At 45.7% G+C, this 15,749-nt stretch overlaps 1 protein-coding gene across 1 annotated transcript in view; it reads left to right on the plus strand.

The window, feature by feature from the left end:
* Positions 1–15,749, plus strand: part of MYBBP1A (MYB binding protein 1a) — an 81,148-nt gene that overhangs the window by 27,385 nt on the left and 38,014 nt on the right. Inside the window, exons 20-23 of the mRNA XM_038376092.2 lie at positions 966–1,100; positions 2,597–2,717; positions 3,587–3,718; positions 6,197–6,265. Of these exons, the coding sequence (XP_038232020.2) occupies positions 966–1,100; positions 2,597–2,717; positions 3,587–3,718; positions 6,197–6,265 (457 nt within the window). The remainder of the gene's footprint in view (positions 1–965; positions 1,101–2,596; positions 2,718–3,586; positions 3,719–6,196; positions 6,266–15,749) is intronic.

Here is a 15,749-nt window from a genome sequence, read left to right on the forward strand (position 1 = left end):
ATACCATGCCGCTGAAGTCAATGGTAACTTTTCCATAGACTTCAGGCTGTGCATTGAATCACATGCTTTAAGTGGAAACTCGCCCTCTTTTGCCCAGAGTGAAATCACCCAACAACTTCCTCTGTTACTAAATTGCTGTGTAAATTTCATGGCACTGTAAAAGATTTTTGAAACAGCCCCACCTTGCTAGACCTTGCTTGGTGAGCCCTGCAGTTAAGTGGGGGAAATCACCAGCTGAGTTGTTCATGATCATGCAGCAAGGAATCTCACTTGGCTGCTGGAGATTATTTTGAGAAACATGCTATCCTCCTACACAAGGTGCGGAGACACATGGGGCTGACACATTCCTGATTTCTCTGCTAGTTGACGTCATCCCAGACAGCTTTGGGAGGGAGGGTGTTTTTATGAATAGAGATTCTTCACGTGCAGAAGCAGAATTCTGTGTGTGTGTGTGTGTGTGTGTGTGTGTGTGTGAGAGAGAGTATATGTGTGTTTGGGGTTGTTAAAGAGCACAAGAGCGTCTGATAGGACAGGCATAAAGTGCTGTGCACGGCACATGATGCTCTCCTGTCCCTCACACAACCCTGCTCTAGGCACCTTCAGTTCTGAGTCACACTCTCATCTCCAGCCGCTGCTCTGCATGTGCCTCGGTACTGACGAGGCTTGAGGCCACCAAATGCATTTCATGTGTGAGCCTGGACCTCTAGGTGGAAGGTGTAAACAGCTGCTCTGCAAACCTGCCATCCTTGAATTGAAGCACAAGAAGTATCAAGCAGCTAACGAGTCCTGTACCCACTCCACCACAGGGCTACCTGTGGCTATAGCACAGCTTCCATTTCCAGCCGTGAGATGCATGCTGGGTAACTCTGAGCCCTAATGTCGAGGGTTAATGCCAGCACTTTGCTCCAAACTCTCTCTTCCGAGGTGACAGCCCTACATTCTTAATGCCTGCGTCCTCCTTTCAGGAATCACTTATGCAGAGCCAAGCAGTACTGCAAGAGCGTGGGTGACCTGCGGGAGGATTTGCATTCCCTGTTGGAGAGCCTGGTGAAGAGAGCCAGCAAGCACAAAGACTCATCGTTGGCACTCTACTATTTCAGGTGGGTAGCAAGGCTGGGAGAATTCTTTATTTAACCCCGAGCTAGGAAGAGGGCTTATTCACAGCTGCTGTAAGTGGGTACAGTTGCATTGACCTCAGTGGAGACCTTACGCAAGGTCTGTCTTCGGTCCATATGTCCATATGCTTCAGGCAGTTTCACTAAGTGAGTGGGGAGGTGCCACCCTTCAGGCTGGTGAAACCGAAGACCTCGGTGGCTCATAGGCTGAGGAAATGGTGCTAATATTTCAAATTGTTAATTGAAGAGGGTAAAGGGGTCCAGCGGCAGTTTTGTCTGGTCCATTTTAGTTGATTACAATGGTTACAACTAACCATTATAGCTGGTTAGTTATGGTAACACTGAAACCATTCCAGTAGACAGAGCCGGTGAAACCAAGTTGACCAGTAGGCCTGGGGGAAATGTGAGCACTGGAAAATCCTGAGGAGGCTGTAGAGAAGTGAGGGGGGACGTCCTGAGGGTTGTGGGACAGCACCTGAACTTGCAAGCTAGGGAGAGAATCCTGCAAGTTTGAAGCACCACTGACATGAGAAGCAAAATTTGTAGTGCTCCTCTTGCCTGGGATATATGGTACAGAAATGGTCCAACCCAACTGGTAGAAAGTCTCTCGCTGGCTTCCATAGTAGGCGATGAAATTGGGTCTTGGTTCCAGCCGATCGGGATGGGAGCTAGTGTCACTGCAGGGCTGGCGTCCCCTTGCAGTGGCCGTTCTGCGTGCACACTGGTAGCTTGTTTCCCCATCTGTGTTTCACAAGAGCTTTAAACAGCTGAAAATCTTAAGCAGAAGGGCGCTAACCTCTACTTGACAGCGTCTGCTTCTCTCCCCCTTGGTGCAGGTGGGTTAGGAGCTCCCAAGATGCTGGTGCAGCCTATATTTATTTCTCCTGTTGCCGTGTTATGCCAGAAAACGTGGGTGACCTCAAGCTAGTCCCTTCCCATCTCTGAGCCTTGGTTCTCCCATCTCTGAATGGGGATGCCACTACTTAGCACTCTAAACATGCCTAGTCAGGTTTGACTCAACTGTAACATTGTGCTTCCCTCTGGAATCTGTTGGCTGTATCCCTCGATGCGTTAGACTGTCTGCTCTTTGGGGTAGGGGCTGCCTTCCCATTGCATGTGTGTATAGTGCCTAGTGCAATACGGCAGCTGTAGGCGCTACCACAATACAGTAAATAAGAGTATGCAAGGCACTGGGCTATTCTTGGGTGGAAGATGTAATGAGCAAAGGGGTGTTAGCTCCTGATGTAGCCGTCAGTAAAACAGAGACTGCATTAGAGAGAGGAGACCCTGCAGCCCCACCCCATCATCCAGACTTGCTTGTTGTCCCTGCTGCAGATCACTGAGAAGAGCTGCTTGCTCTGTCTGTCTGACCAGTGGCCTGCTTGTAAGTTCTGTTGGAGACCTGATTGCAGGGGCCTGAGCCTTGGCTTTTGGGCACTCCACTAAACACTGCCCACCTGTCTGTTTTGTTTGTGGTTCAGCGCCTCTTTGTACCTGTTCAAAGTGCTGAAAGGAAATGTGGCCAGAGAGATGGCGACTCCTCTTTCTCCCTCGAAAAAGAAACAGAAAAACAGCGAAGGGAGCAGTGCACAGACTGACCAGGTAAGAGGGCTGGCCACTTCCCCAGGCAGGGGCTTTACGGGGCTGGGATCCCAGGTGGCTTTTGTATTGTCAGTCTGCCTTGTATTATTGCCTTTGGTGGTCATGGTCCCACAATGTCCTGCCTCTCTGATCAGAAGATCCTTCGTTTCCTGAACTCCCATATCCTCCTACCCTGTCTCCATCTTAACCACTTCTCCAGGTGAGGTATCTCTCCTTTAGCCATCAAGGGGTGCTAATACATTTTGGGTGCCTTCTAATTGGATAATAAACCAGACCCCGAGCATACATATTCATGCTGCTCACCCCATTGTTCTCACGTATCTTTGCCCCGCTACCTCTTCCTGCTGACTGTGAGCCCTTTTCCAGGAAGGGTGGGGTGTAATCCAGCAAATTGGAGCATGGCCTAACTCACCTGTGTATGGAGTTAGTGTTGTCCAGTGGATTGGCAGTCAGGAAACCTGGTGTTGTTTCTAGCTCTGCCACTGATCTGTGGCCTTGGGCAAAGGTCTCGAGCTGTTCTGAAAATCCTAGTGTCGATTCCTTTCTGTGCCTTAGTTTTCCCTACCTGAACGATGGGAATAAGGATAGTTACCTTTCATAAAGCACTTGGGGAGCTATAAATTAAAAGCACCAGGTAAGAGCTGAGTGGTCTTGATCCTGCATTCCTTGCGCACACACACAACTCTCATGGGGATGTGAGGAATATGCTTGGGGTGGGCCCTGAAAAGGCATTTTGTTTGGGACAAATGTGTAAGTTACCCAAGAACGATAAGCTTTGGCAATCTTGACGTGTGCTCCCTGGTGCTCTGGTATAGATAGAATCACTCCTGTTGCTTCACAAGCTCATCTTTCCTTGTGGCGCTTTCCAGCTTTCTGGCACAGGCCTTCTAGACCTGAAGAGAGTGACCATGCTGTATCAGGAGGCGTTGAGTGGATTCCTGACCAGGCGAAAGAGTGCCCTCACGGGATCTATGTTTCTTGATCTCTTCAACCGCTTCCCGGTAAGCTTTGCTAGGAATGTGGTACCCTGTGTTCCAGTGTAAACCCTCAGAAAGCAACAAGATTTTTTTGTTTTTGGTTTTTTTTTCAGTTAATTGCAGGCTTGCAGAACAGCTTTAAAATTTACAAGAATTTCAGCTTGCTAAGTCTAAGAGGCAGAGGAATGAACTATTCTTACATTCTACCATTAACAACACAGCATCATACAGAGGAATACTGGCATAGAAATCTGAATTGAATTGAAAGGCCATACTTTTTAGGATGCCTTATGAGGCCCTAGCCAGATGAAATCTGCCATTGTGTATTAGCTTGATACGTGTACTCAAGACGGTAGAGATGCATTAGGCTTGCAATTCTAATCCAGCTGCCTCTGGGCAATGGCTTTTTATCTGCACACACAACGTGTGCTGAGTGTCTGCATTTTCTCAGTCTCCTGCAAACTAGAATCCAGTGCACATATTCCAACCTTCTTGGTGGAGCAGTGTCGTCACCCCCAAACCTTTGGGATAGGCAGTGGATGTTGTCTCCTGCAGGCTTTGAACCTCTGCATCTGTATAGGCTGCCTCTAACCCTCCAGATGGCTTTTCAGGGGTCTGTCCAAGAAACAGTTCTCTGAACCCCTTCCCTCCTCTTGACAGCTAGAGGACATGCCCCTCCTGGTACTTCAGATACACAGAGGCTTTTGGGTAAAGGAGACTATGCTTTAGGAGGGCCCTTTCTCCAGAATCCTCAGCATTGTAAACAGTCTCTGGGATGAGGCTGACCTCAGTGTGTTGGACTCAGTGAGCAGTATTTGTCCTGAACACATTTCTTCCCAAATAAAACCTCAGACCTGCAGACAGCCATCTCTCCTTGGGCTGCTGAGGCAGTTTAATTAGCTTCCTGGAGTGCTGTGGTGTGATCATGGAGTGTCTGAGCTGGGGCCATCAAGAAATGGCGGTGATGATTTAATAAAAAACAAACCCAAACCAAAACCCACGAAATTCTGTGATGCTTTAAGCCCTCTGGAAGCAGGGGAAATAGCCACCTGGACAGCTGTCTCATAGCTGTTTAACTAAGAAAAGTGGCTCCAAAATATCAAACTGAGAATGGGACATTTTTCAGATTCTTTACTTAATTCAGCTCTGGCAAGGGGGAGCTTCTGGAAGGTTGGTTTCCTTGCGAGGCTGTGCCCTGCCCTACCCTAATTGACAAGTGAGAGATGGGAAGGGCAAATACCGGCTATTGGCCAAGCCTACTCCCGGCTTTTCCATTGATCTTGGGCAACTTGCTTAGGACCCGATTCTGCAACATGCCAAGTGCTCTGGGCTCCCATTGGAGGCACCAGGATCTAAGGGCACGGAGCTGCTTTCAGGATCATCCCCATAACCTTTGTGTCTGATTTTTGTCCATTTAAAGGTGATGGTTTACAAGGGTGTTGAGATGTTTAGTTTCAGTTTAACCTGTTGCCCAGCCTGCTCATTCATGAGTCACGGGTCTGAGTTGCCTCCTGAGTCTCTACGGTTTTTAATAACCACACAAAGAGTTCGGGAGGGTTCCATTCTATAGCAAAGAACTGCGAGGGCCTCTGATGGACAAGGTGCTTGATCAGAGCAAAGCATTACTATTATTTATACATGAAATCATGGATGTTTGAGCAAGATATTTGTGCACCCTTCTTGTTTGCATTGTTCTCTTTGGATTCTTAATACTCGTGAAGCTGGGAGGATTCATTTAGAGACATAGGAGTTGCCAGATTGACCTCAGACTCCAGGTCCACTAGTCTGGTAACCTCTCACTGACAGTGGGGAATACCTGCTTTTTCAGAGGAAGGTGCAAGAAACTCCGCAGTGGGCAGTTATGGAATAACCTGTCCACAGGGAAACTCTCCCTGACCTGCATTAGTTGCAGGCTGACTTCACCATGAAGCATGATAGTCAGTATCCCTTCCAACACTCTTGAGTTTTTTTTTTTCTTTTCCCCCCAAGTATTCACCATTCTAAGGGCTTGTCTACTCATGAAAATTAATCCAGAATAAATTAGGTTAGGGTGTGACTTTAAAGCAGGATTAAGCACTTGCAAAGTGGATTAAGCTAATTCAGAATAAGGCACTCTGTTCCAGAATTAGAGCATCCACACACGGAATTAATCAGGAATAATTCCCTTTGTAGACAAACCCTAACTCTGGGTATTCCCATGCGTCAGTGGGACCATAGAGGTGCCTAAAATGTTGGCAGGATCTCGGTTTAAGCCCACAGTGCCAGTCAAAAGACAGAGCATGAAATTGGGACCCTGTTGAAGACAGTGGGAGTTTTGCCACTGACTTCAGTAGAGCTAAGGCTTTGCCCAGAGTTGTTGTGAGCAAAGCTGGTTACCTTTCCAGTAACCGAGTGCTGAATCAACATACACAACAGCTGACTAAAATTTAGGCCTTTTTTAAAAAAACAAACAAACTAGGTTTTGCAGCGAGGCACTAATGGCCGGGTCCTTCTTTGTTACAGGTCATGTGTAAGCCGTTAATAGACACCCTCGTGAAGTCTATCACAGCAGGAGCAAGGCAGCATCAGCAGGTAAGAAGGAAAACAAGGAAGCAAAGCTGCATTCAGCAGCAATTTGGAGATGGCACTTAATCATGTGGGCTCGGCTGATGCTTCATAGGGGTATTGCTGCCTTTTGGAATTGCCCTGTTCTGCAAAGTGGGCTTCCCAAGGGGTGTTCTCTTGTGGCTATTGCTTTGCCGCTCTGGGTATATGAGGTAGATTCTGAGGTTTTGTATTTTCCTGGTCACTCCCTGTGTTCTCTCAGCTACTGAGCTTTTTCACTCCTGCTTTTTACTCATTAGTTGCATCAGGGTGCTTGACACCTCACAGGAGTGCTCACCTCACAGCGTTGAGCTGATATTATTGTAGAAGGTGCCTGATTTTCCTTGCCTTTGAATCACTGCTTGATGCTTTGTGGGTCAGAAGCTCCTTTTGTTAACTCATCATATTAGGAAATATCCGCTTCCTAATGTCACGAGCCTGCAATCCCAGAGTTAGCCTCCTGCACCTGCCTTAAGCACCATATACCTTCCAGGCAATGCCTTCTCCTCAGCGACCCAGTTGCAGCTATCCTCTGCTTCCCAGGTCACATAGTTCTGTGTTTAGTTGGCAAGCCCCTATATTATGGGACTGTTTTTTTTTTTTTCCAGGTTAATTGTGTGAGCCGGGCTTTGCTATATGTGTAGTGCCTTATTGATAGAACTTGACCGGGATGACTGCCCACTGAGGCTGCTTCACGCCTGTGCGATCAAAGCCTGTCTGTCAGGACTTTTATACCTGCAGCCATCACTGTGACATCCGAGTGCCTTTGCTGAAAACCCCTCTAGGCCAGTGACATAGTCTCTCTAACATTCCCTTCCTTAGCTGTAAAGTGCATCTGGCTTAGAAATCCACAGCCTGGAGTCACCTTACTCTGTTATTGTTTGGTCATTAACAGCAATGGAATTAAAACACAAAGGGCCAGATACTCCTCTATACTAAGGCTGCCTGAGGTTGCCAGTATAAATGAAGTTAACACACTCTGAAAGGCCCCTGTACGCTGCCAGAGTGACCTTGGTGTAAATGAAAATCAGACCCAAAGTGACTTTGGTGGAGGAAAATGAGAACTGGTTCTGTTAATAACAAGCAAATTAATTAATTGAAGCATGTTCTCGGTTCTGTCCCCGAGAGACCGTGCAGCATCCCTAGCAGAGGGCTTCATTTGTATTACTATCTCGGCTTCTTCCATGGGGAATAACATTCCTTTCCTGTAGGGATTCCTGTGGTAATGTGTGAGCTTCATTTCAAGAGTCTATGTAGCTGAAGGACTCTTGGCTCTGGGTGCATGGGAGGGGAGAGAACATGGACTTGGCTACACTGTGCTGATAAAGAACTGGCGAAAACCTGGTGAAGTGTTTTTTTGGAGTCTGGAGTAGCAGGTAACTCATTTCAGTCAGCCATCTGAATTACCCAGGCTGTATTCATCTCAGGACGTTTGGCTTCTTACAATCAAAATTTCAGTCCGTGTATATGTGGGGTGGGGGTGGGGGGTGCCTTCTGTTAAATCCTCCCTTCTTGATGCAAACTGGCTTTATTTTGTCTAGGGATGAGGCCCAAAGGGAATCCCATCCCCTTACCTATAGTGTAGGTGGTGTGCTAGAGATGGGGGGGTGCTGGGCACAGAAGGGGGCATTTGCGTTGCACTTGGTGCGGTTGTGAGCTTCCCTTGGGAAACTCTCATGAATTAGAACAGCTCCATGGAGGATCTCACTTATAGACAGTGCTATTCTGCCCCAGAATCTAGAAGGTGAAAAAGTGGAGTAAACCCATCTTTGGCTCACCCTGGACTGTGCCTAGGAACATAGGATTTGCTGGACTGGAACCAAGCCAAGGTCCATCTGGTGGAGTACCTGGTCTCCAATGTCAGATATTATGATACATGTCAATGCTATGATAAATCTGAATATTCTTGATAGCCATATGAATGGCCTTGAATCTTGTTAAGTCCTTGGCCTCAATGACTTGAGTTCCACAGAATCTGACCCCTTGTCGCTGTGAGGAGACCTTGTACTTTCTGCAGGGATATATTCAGGATCTGTAGGGCATTCAGAAGCGATTGGGTCTGCTGACAGGTGTCTCTCGTTAGCCTGTCAATTAACCCAGCAGGCTATCATCGGCTGTTCTGCTGCTAGGCAGAATGTCCCAGCCAGAGCCTGCAGGAAGGACTTGTGCCAAAGGAACAGGGTGCGTCAGACCTGGGTTTGGACTTTTGTGTTAACTTTTACAGGTAGTTTATGGTGAAAGGGTGTGAAGCCTGTTACCGTGGGTTAAGGGGGTTAACCTCTAGTGCAGTGGTTTTCAAACTTTTGTACTGGTGATCCCTTTCACATAGCCAGCCTCTGAGTGCAATTCCCCCCCCCCCATAAATTAAAAATACTTTTAAAATATATTTAACACATTATAAATGCTGGAGGCAAAGCAGGGTTTGGGGTAGAGGCTGACAGTTCGCGACCCCCCCCATGTAATAACCTTGTGACCCCCCTGAGGGGTCCCGACCCCCAGTTTGAGAACCCCTGCTGTTCAGGTGAACCCTCAGTATGGAGAGACAACATGGCATGGTCCTGTATTTAGTATATTGGGTGTCAGGAGACGTGGGTTCTGTTTCTGGCTAGGCCTCTGGCCTGCTGGGTGCCCTGGGGCAAATCATTTCCCCTTTCTGCTCCTCTCCCATTGTTTGTCTGGTTTGTCTGTTTAGATTGTAAGTTCTTCAGGGTGGGGACTTTCTCTGGGGTGTGTATGGTGCCTAGCAGAATGGGGCCCTGCTTTTGCTGCAGGGTCTCTGGTGCTATTTTCATACGAGGAGTTGAGCTACTAATAATGGGTAACACCTTCTGTTTTAGTCATAACCCTCTGTGTGTGGGGAGGGAGGTGAGAGAGACAGACACACACACAGCAGGCTTTCTGTGTTTGTTCGGGGCTTAGTACAAAGCAGCTCTGCCCTGCTCAGCCTTTAGGCGCTAGCACAATGTTTAAATAATAACAATCCATTTGTAGACCCAATGCATGTATGTACATTTACATAGCATTTACAAAATCATTCCAGTTGTTGGAGAGGGATTGGTTGGGAGACCTGGTGCAGACTCTTGAGACAATGGTGGATATTTTTAATGCAGCAGGCTTCATTTAGGAAACTCATCAGTGCAGATTAATGATTGAAGGCTCTTTTGAAGAGAAGAAACTATGCCAGATGCAGAAAAAGGATGGTCCAGCAGTTTGGATGCTAGTCTAAGACTTAGAAGACCTGGGTTCAAGGCCCTGCTCTGCCACAAGCTTCCTCCAAGACTTGGGGCAAGTCATTTAATCTCTCTGTTCCCCAGGGGTGAAATATGGATAATAGTACATCCTGCACAGGGGTATTGTGGAGATAAATGCATCAGATTGTGAGGTGCTCATAATCACTACAGTAATGAGGGCCATAGAAGTACCTAATAAGTACATTGCATTGACCCTCTGTCACACCCCCACAGCCCCTCCCTCCCCCCCAGGGGGTTCCCTCGGAAGGCAGATCAGATCAGTACTGCATGAAGCTAACGCTGTTGCAAGCATCACAAAACATTTTGGGGACGGTCAAAGGTGTAAATGTGGAGCGAAGATTGCTTTGCAGGCTGCAAGAGGCCAAAGCGGGAGGGAGGAAGAGAGCAGAAAATGGGTTAACTCAATACTTCAGCTAGCTCAGTCCGAAGATAAGACGCTGGTCCCAGTCCAAGGACACGGAGCCCCACGAGAAGTCTGCAGCTGTGTTCATATCTTAGTCAACCCCAGCCAACCGTAAGAAAAGGGGAGAACTAAGCTGAGCAGGACTGCAGAGATTGCAAAAACGAACGAGATGGCGAAGGCCAGCAGAATGGGGGGCGAAAACAAAATCTCGCGTTCCTGGAGCCGATGTGTTTTGGGAAAGCTGAGGAGGCCACAAGAGACCCGGTTTGGACTGGTACAAAGAGCACAGGGAACAGAGGTCTCTGAATGAAACGCCACCAAAAGAACCCAGGACTTAAAAACCCTTCTGAGAGCCAAGGCAAATCGGAGATCAACAGGGGACCCTGGACGACCTGTGCGCACAGGATAAGAACTCCCAACCCCTCCTTCACCCCCCCCCCCTTCTTATGTTACACCCAGGCGTGGCCAGCCTTGGGTAATGCGTGTGTGAGTATGAAAGTCGATTAAGGCCTGGAGCACTAACACTTTCTTCCTTCCTTTGAGTGACATGGGGAAACACCCCCTCCACACATACCTCCACTGTTGTTTTATTATTTTATTAATAAAACTTTAAAATTTAGACACTTGGTGTGTTGCATCATCTCCTCCCCAAATGATCCCGCGGCCTCAGCCTGATCACCTGACGCCTCAGGCAGATTGATAACAGAAATTATAATTACTTATAATTACTACAGAACCAGCCCTCTCCTGGAGGGATTCGGGAGAGGGGGTTGTGGAAAATGGGGCTGGTCTGCATACAAAGATGCACCAGTTGAGTGAATATGTTGGTTTTAAACTGATTCATTTAAAATGGTGCAACTTTGTGTGCAAGTCACTTCTCTCTTAGGGCTTCAGTTTCCCTACCTGTTATATGAACTGATGATGCTCATGTCCTTTGTAAAACACTTTGAGATCTGTGGAAGTAGGTGGCATCATATTGTAGGTGGGAGCTCTTAAATCAATATAAACCTGGCTCATAGGGGGTCTATCCTGTGTTTGGTAAATTTGCAGACAAGCTAAACCATTATAGTCAGTTTTAAACTGGTAGAAATGTATGGAGAATGGTTTGTACCAGTCCATCAGTCTGTTTTGAAAACAATTCATGTTTAAACCAGTGCAACTTGTGTGATTAGATAAGGCCGGTAATTCCATGCGTTTCAGAGTAGCAGCCGTATTAGTCTGTATTCGCAAAAAGAAAAGGAGTACTTGAGGCACCTTAGAGACTAAAAAATTTATTAGAGTGCCACAAGTACTCCTTTTCTTTTTGCAAATTCCATGAGTGTTACTCCCATCGAAGAAAGGAATTATAGACCAGTCATCTTAACTTAGATACCTGACAGGAGACTGGAACAAATTATTAAGCAATCAGTTAGTAAGTGCCTAGAAGGTAACAGGGATATAAGGAATAGCCAGCATGGATTTGTCAAGAACAAATAATACCAAATCAACCTATTATTCTTCTTTGTCAGGGTTTCTGGCCTAGTGGGTAGGGGGGGAAGCAGTAGATGTGATGTATCTTGATTTTAGTAAGGCTTTTGGTACAGTCCCCCATGACATTCTCATAAGCAAACTAGGGAAATGTGATCTCGATGAAATTACTGTAAGGTGTGAAATTTATTTCCTTCCTGTTGGTACAGTGCTCTGAGACCCTTTGATGGAGTACAAAGCATTGACATTTGTAGTTGGATACAGTGGTCGCGCTCCGAATGCTGTGTTTCTTCCGAGCTGGCCGCAAAAGAACAGGGACTGATGCTCCAGACATGCCCATCTTCAGGCTAAAAATCTGCAAGCTGTTGAAATGAACCCCCTTCTGCTTGGTAGTGCTTGGCAGCTGCTCCCTCTACAATGTCTTTCAAAGCTTAATTTCCCTTCAAGGGCTGGGGGGGAGTGGGCTGTGTTTTTTAAATTTATAAACATTCACAAAGGCTTAAAATCTTTCAACTCTTTCGTTAGTTGCTTTTCTTGCAGCACTTTCTACCATTGCCCCTGTAGCCATGTCTATAGGTAATTTAGATCTCCGCTCTAATGACCTCTAGGAATACGGCCGATTACATGTTTATTTGGGTTATTAATTTACCATGCTGCTGCTAGCAAGAGGGACTTTTTAATAAAAATTTTTTTAAACAACTTCTGAATGGCAAAGGATTATTCATTGAGCCTTTAGACCGGCTTGCATGTGTATGTATCTGTAAGGCTTTCTTACAAGTCGGAGCAATAATTACCGTTATAGGCCAAGTCTTCCATAGGGCTCAGATTGTTCGATGCAGTTTTGGGTGCTGAGCACTTGAAAATACTGCCAGCTAACCTTGATCCTGCATCCACTGAAACTAATGGCACAATTGCTGCATGATCAGGCTCTGTGTTTGTATGGAGACGGTCTGCATGCAGTGAAGGCCGCAACGACTGTCCTTACGCTTAGTGGTATGTAACCATGCTGTTTCAGATTCCTTTTTACACGTGCGCACGCACAAAGGTAGGACAAGCAGAAGTGGCAGCATAGCAGGAGGTTCTTTGATCATACACGTTAGCATAGGAAAATAATATGATGTCTTATGCCGCCAATGAAACTGCTTGTGTCAGACCTTTGAACTAACCTGCCGCTAATGAATTGCATTGAACTTCTGGTGCGTATGGGTCTGTTGGCAGTTCTGACGCTTGCAATTAGTTAAGCAGAATGTGTGTGGCATATTAACAAGTGTGGGAGGCATGCTGCTGTCTCTACTGTTCCGTTGACTATATGGGACATTGGCTTCTAGTGCTGTCATCCTGACGGTTTCCATGAGCACTGAACTCCTTCTTTTAAATTCTCTTTTGAAATATACGTGCATGGGTTCATTTCCCTCCTACTTCCCTAATGCAATTGTTGCCTTGGGGAACTTGACCTTCAAATTGCTTCCTTGTGCTTTGTTTCATTGCATGAAGAATTGTTTTTCAGTGAACTCCTGAAAGGATTGTTTTTGCATGTTGGGCTGCCAGAGTATGAACAGGGGATTGAGGTGTGTATTCCAGAGCTCTCCTGACCGTCAGGTGAGAAATGGCTTCCTGCTTTATTTTTAGCAACATCAATACATTGTGAAAGTAGCTGAAGTAACATTGAGTTGAGTAACTGCCCATGGCCTTGGGTGCATTCCTCTGAAACTATTAATGCGTTGTTTGTTAAAGCCCCTTGAGCATCGTTGTGGAAGGGGCTGAAAAAGAGAAAAGTCTGATCATTCTTTGTATGATGGGACCACTTCAAGGCTGTGGCAGAGATTGAGGCTCTGTTGTGCTATAGGCAATGTACATATACATAAGAGACTGCCTGCGACAAAGAGCTTACTATCCAAATAGGACAAAGAGAGAGTGGAAGACAGGAAGTGCTGTTTATCCCCTTTTTACTGATGGACGAACTAAGAGAATAAGTGATTTGCTCAAGATAAAGTAACAAGTCTGTGGCAGAGCTGGGAATGAAACCCAGATCTCCTGAATCTCAGTCCAGGGCTTTGACTTTGACTCTCTTTGGAAGTAGCAATATACCTACACTGGTGCTTATTTGCTGCTGTTACTCTAGGGGCTTGTGTATATGGGAACGTTTAGAGAAATGCAAACAAACTGACTAATCTGTGAAGAATACATAGATTCATAGATACTAAGGTCAGAAGGGACCATTCTGATCATCTAGTCCGACCTCCTGCACAGCGCAGGCCACAGAATCTCACCCACCCACTCCTACAAAAAACCTCACCTATGTCTGAGCTATTGAAGTCCTTAAATCATGGTTTAAAGACTTCAAGGAGCAGAGAAGCCTCCCTCAAGTCACCCATGCCCCATGCTACAGAGGAAGGCGAAAAACCTCCAGGGCCTCTCCAATCTGCCCTGGAGGAAAATTCCTTCCCGACCCCAAATATGGCGATCAGCTAAACCCCGAGCATATGGGCAAGATTCAACAGCCAGATACCCAGGAAAGAATTTTCTATAGTAACTCAGATCCCATCCATCTAATATCCCATCTCAGGGGATTTGGCCTATTTACCCTGAATATTGAAAGATCAATTACTTACCAAAATCCCATTATCCCATCATACCATCTCCTCCATAAACTTATCAAGTAGAATCTTAAAACCAGATAGATCTTTTGCCCCCACTGCTTCCCTTGGAAGGCTATTCCAAAACTTCACTCCTCTGATGGTTAGACACCTTCGTCTAATTTCAAATCTAAACTTCCTGGTGGCCAGTTTATACCCATTTGTTCTTGTGTCCACATTGGTGCTGAGCTTAAATAATTCCTCTCCCTCTCCTGTATTTATCCCTCTGATATATTTATAGAGAGCAAGCATATCTCCCCTCAACCTTCTTTTAGTTAGGCTAAACAAGCCAAGCTCCTTAAGTCTCCTTTCATAAGACAAGTTTTCCATTCCTCGGATCATCCTAGTAGCCCTTCTCTGTACCTGCTCCAGTTTGAATTCATCCTTTTTAAACATGGGAGACCAGAACTGCACACAGTATTCTAGGTGAGGTCTCACCAGTGCCTTGTATAATGGTACTAAAACCTCCTTATCCCTACTGGAAATGCCTCTCCTGATGCATCCCAAAACCGCATTAGCTTTTTTCACAGCCATATCACATTGGCAGCTCATAGTCATCCTATGATCAACCGATACTCCAAGGTCCTTCTCCTCTTCCGTTATTTCTAATTGATGCGTCCCCAACTTATAACTAAAACTCTTGTTATTAATCCCTAAATGCATAACCTTACATTTCTCACTATTAAATTTCATCCTATTACTATTACTCCAGTTTACAAGGTCATCCGGATCCGCCTGTATAATATCCCGATCCTTCTCTGAATTGGCAATACCTCCCAGCTTTGTATCATCTGCAAACTTTATTAGCACACTCCCACTTTTTGTGCCAAGGTCAGTAATAAAAAGATTAAATAAGATTGGTCCCAAAACCGATCCCTGAGGAACTCCACTGGTAACCTCCCTCCAGCCTGACAGTTCGCCTTTCAGTATGACCCGTTGCAGTCTCCTCTTTAACCAATTCCTTATCCACCTTTTGATGTTCATATTGATCCCCATCTTCTCCAATTTAACTAATAATTCCCCATGTGGCACGGTATCAAATGCCTTACTGAAATCTAGGTAAATTAGATCCACTGCATTCCTTTATCTAAAAAATCTGTTACTTTTTCAAAAAAGGAGATTAGATTGGTTTGGCACGATCTACCTTTTGTAAAACCATGTTGTATTTTGTCCCATTTACCATTGACTTCAATGTCCTTAACTAATTTCTCCTTCAAAATTTTTTCCAGGACCTTGCATACTACAGATGTCAAACTAACTGGCCTGTAGCTACCCGGATCACTTTTTTTTCCTTTCTTAAAAATAGGAACTATATTAGCAACTCTCCAATCATTCGGTACTACTCCTGAGTTTACAGATTAATTAAAAATTCTTGCTAATGGGCTTGCAATTTCAGGTTCCAATTCCTTTAATATTCTTGGATGAAGATTATCTGGGCCCCCCGATTTAGTCCCATTAAGCTGTTTGAGTTTCGCTTCTACCTCAGATATGGTAATATCTACCTCCATATCCTCATTCCCATTTGTCATGCTACCATTATCCCTAAGATCCTCTTTAGCCTTATTAAAGACTGAGGCAAAGTATTTGTTTAGATATTGGGCCATGCCTAGATTATCTTTAACCTCCACTCCATCCTCAGTGTTTAGCGGCCCCACTTCTTCTTTCTTAGTTTTCTTCTTATTTATATGGCTATAGAACCTTTTACTATTGGTTTT

The sequence above is a fragment of the Dermochelys coriacea genome, chromosome 17 (assembly GCF_009764565.3).
Source record: "Dermochelys coriacea isolate rDerCor1 chromosome 17, rDerCor1.pri.v4, whole genome shotgun sequence".
NCBI classification, from domain to species: Eukaryota; Metazoa; Chordata; order Testudines; family Dermochelyidae; genus Dermochelys; species Dermochelys coriacea.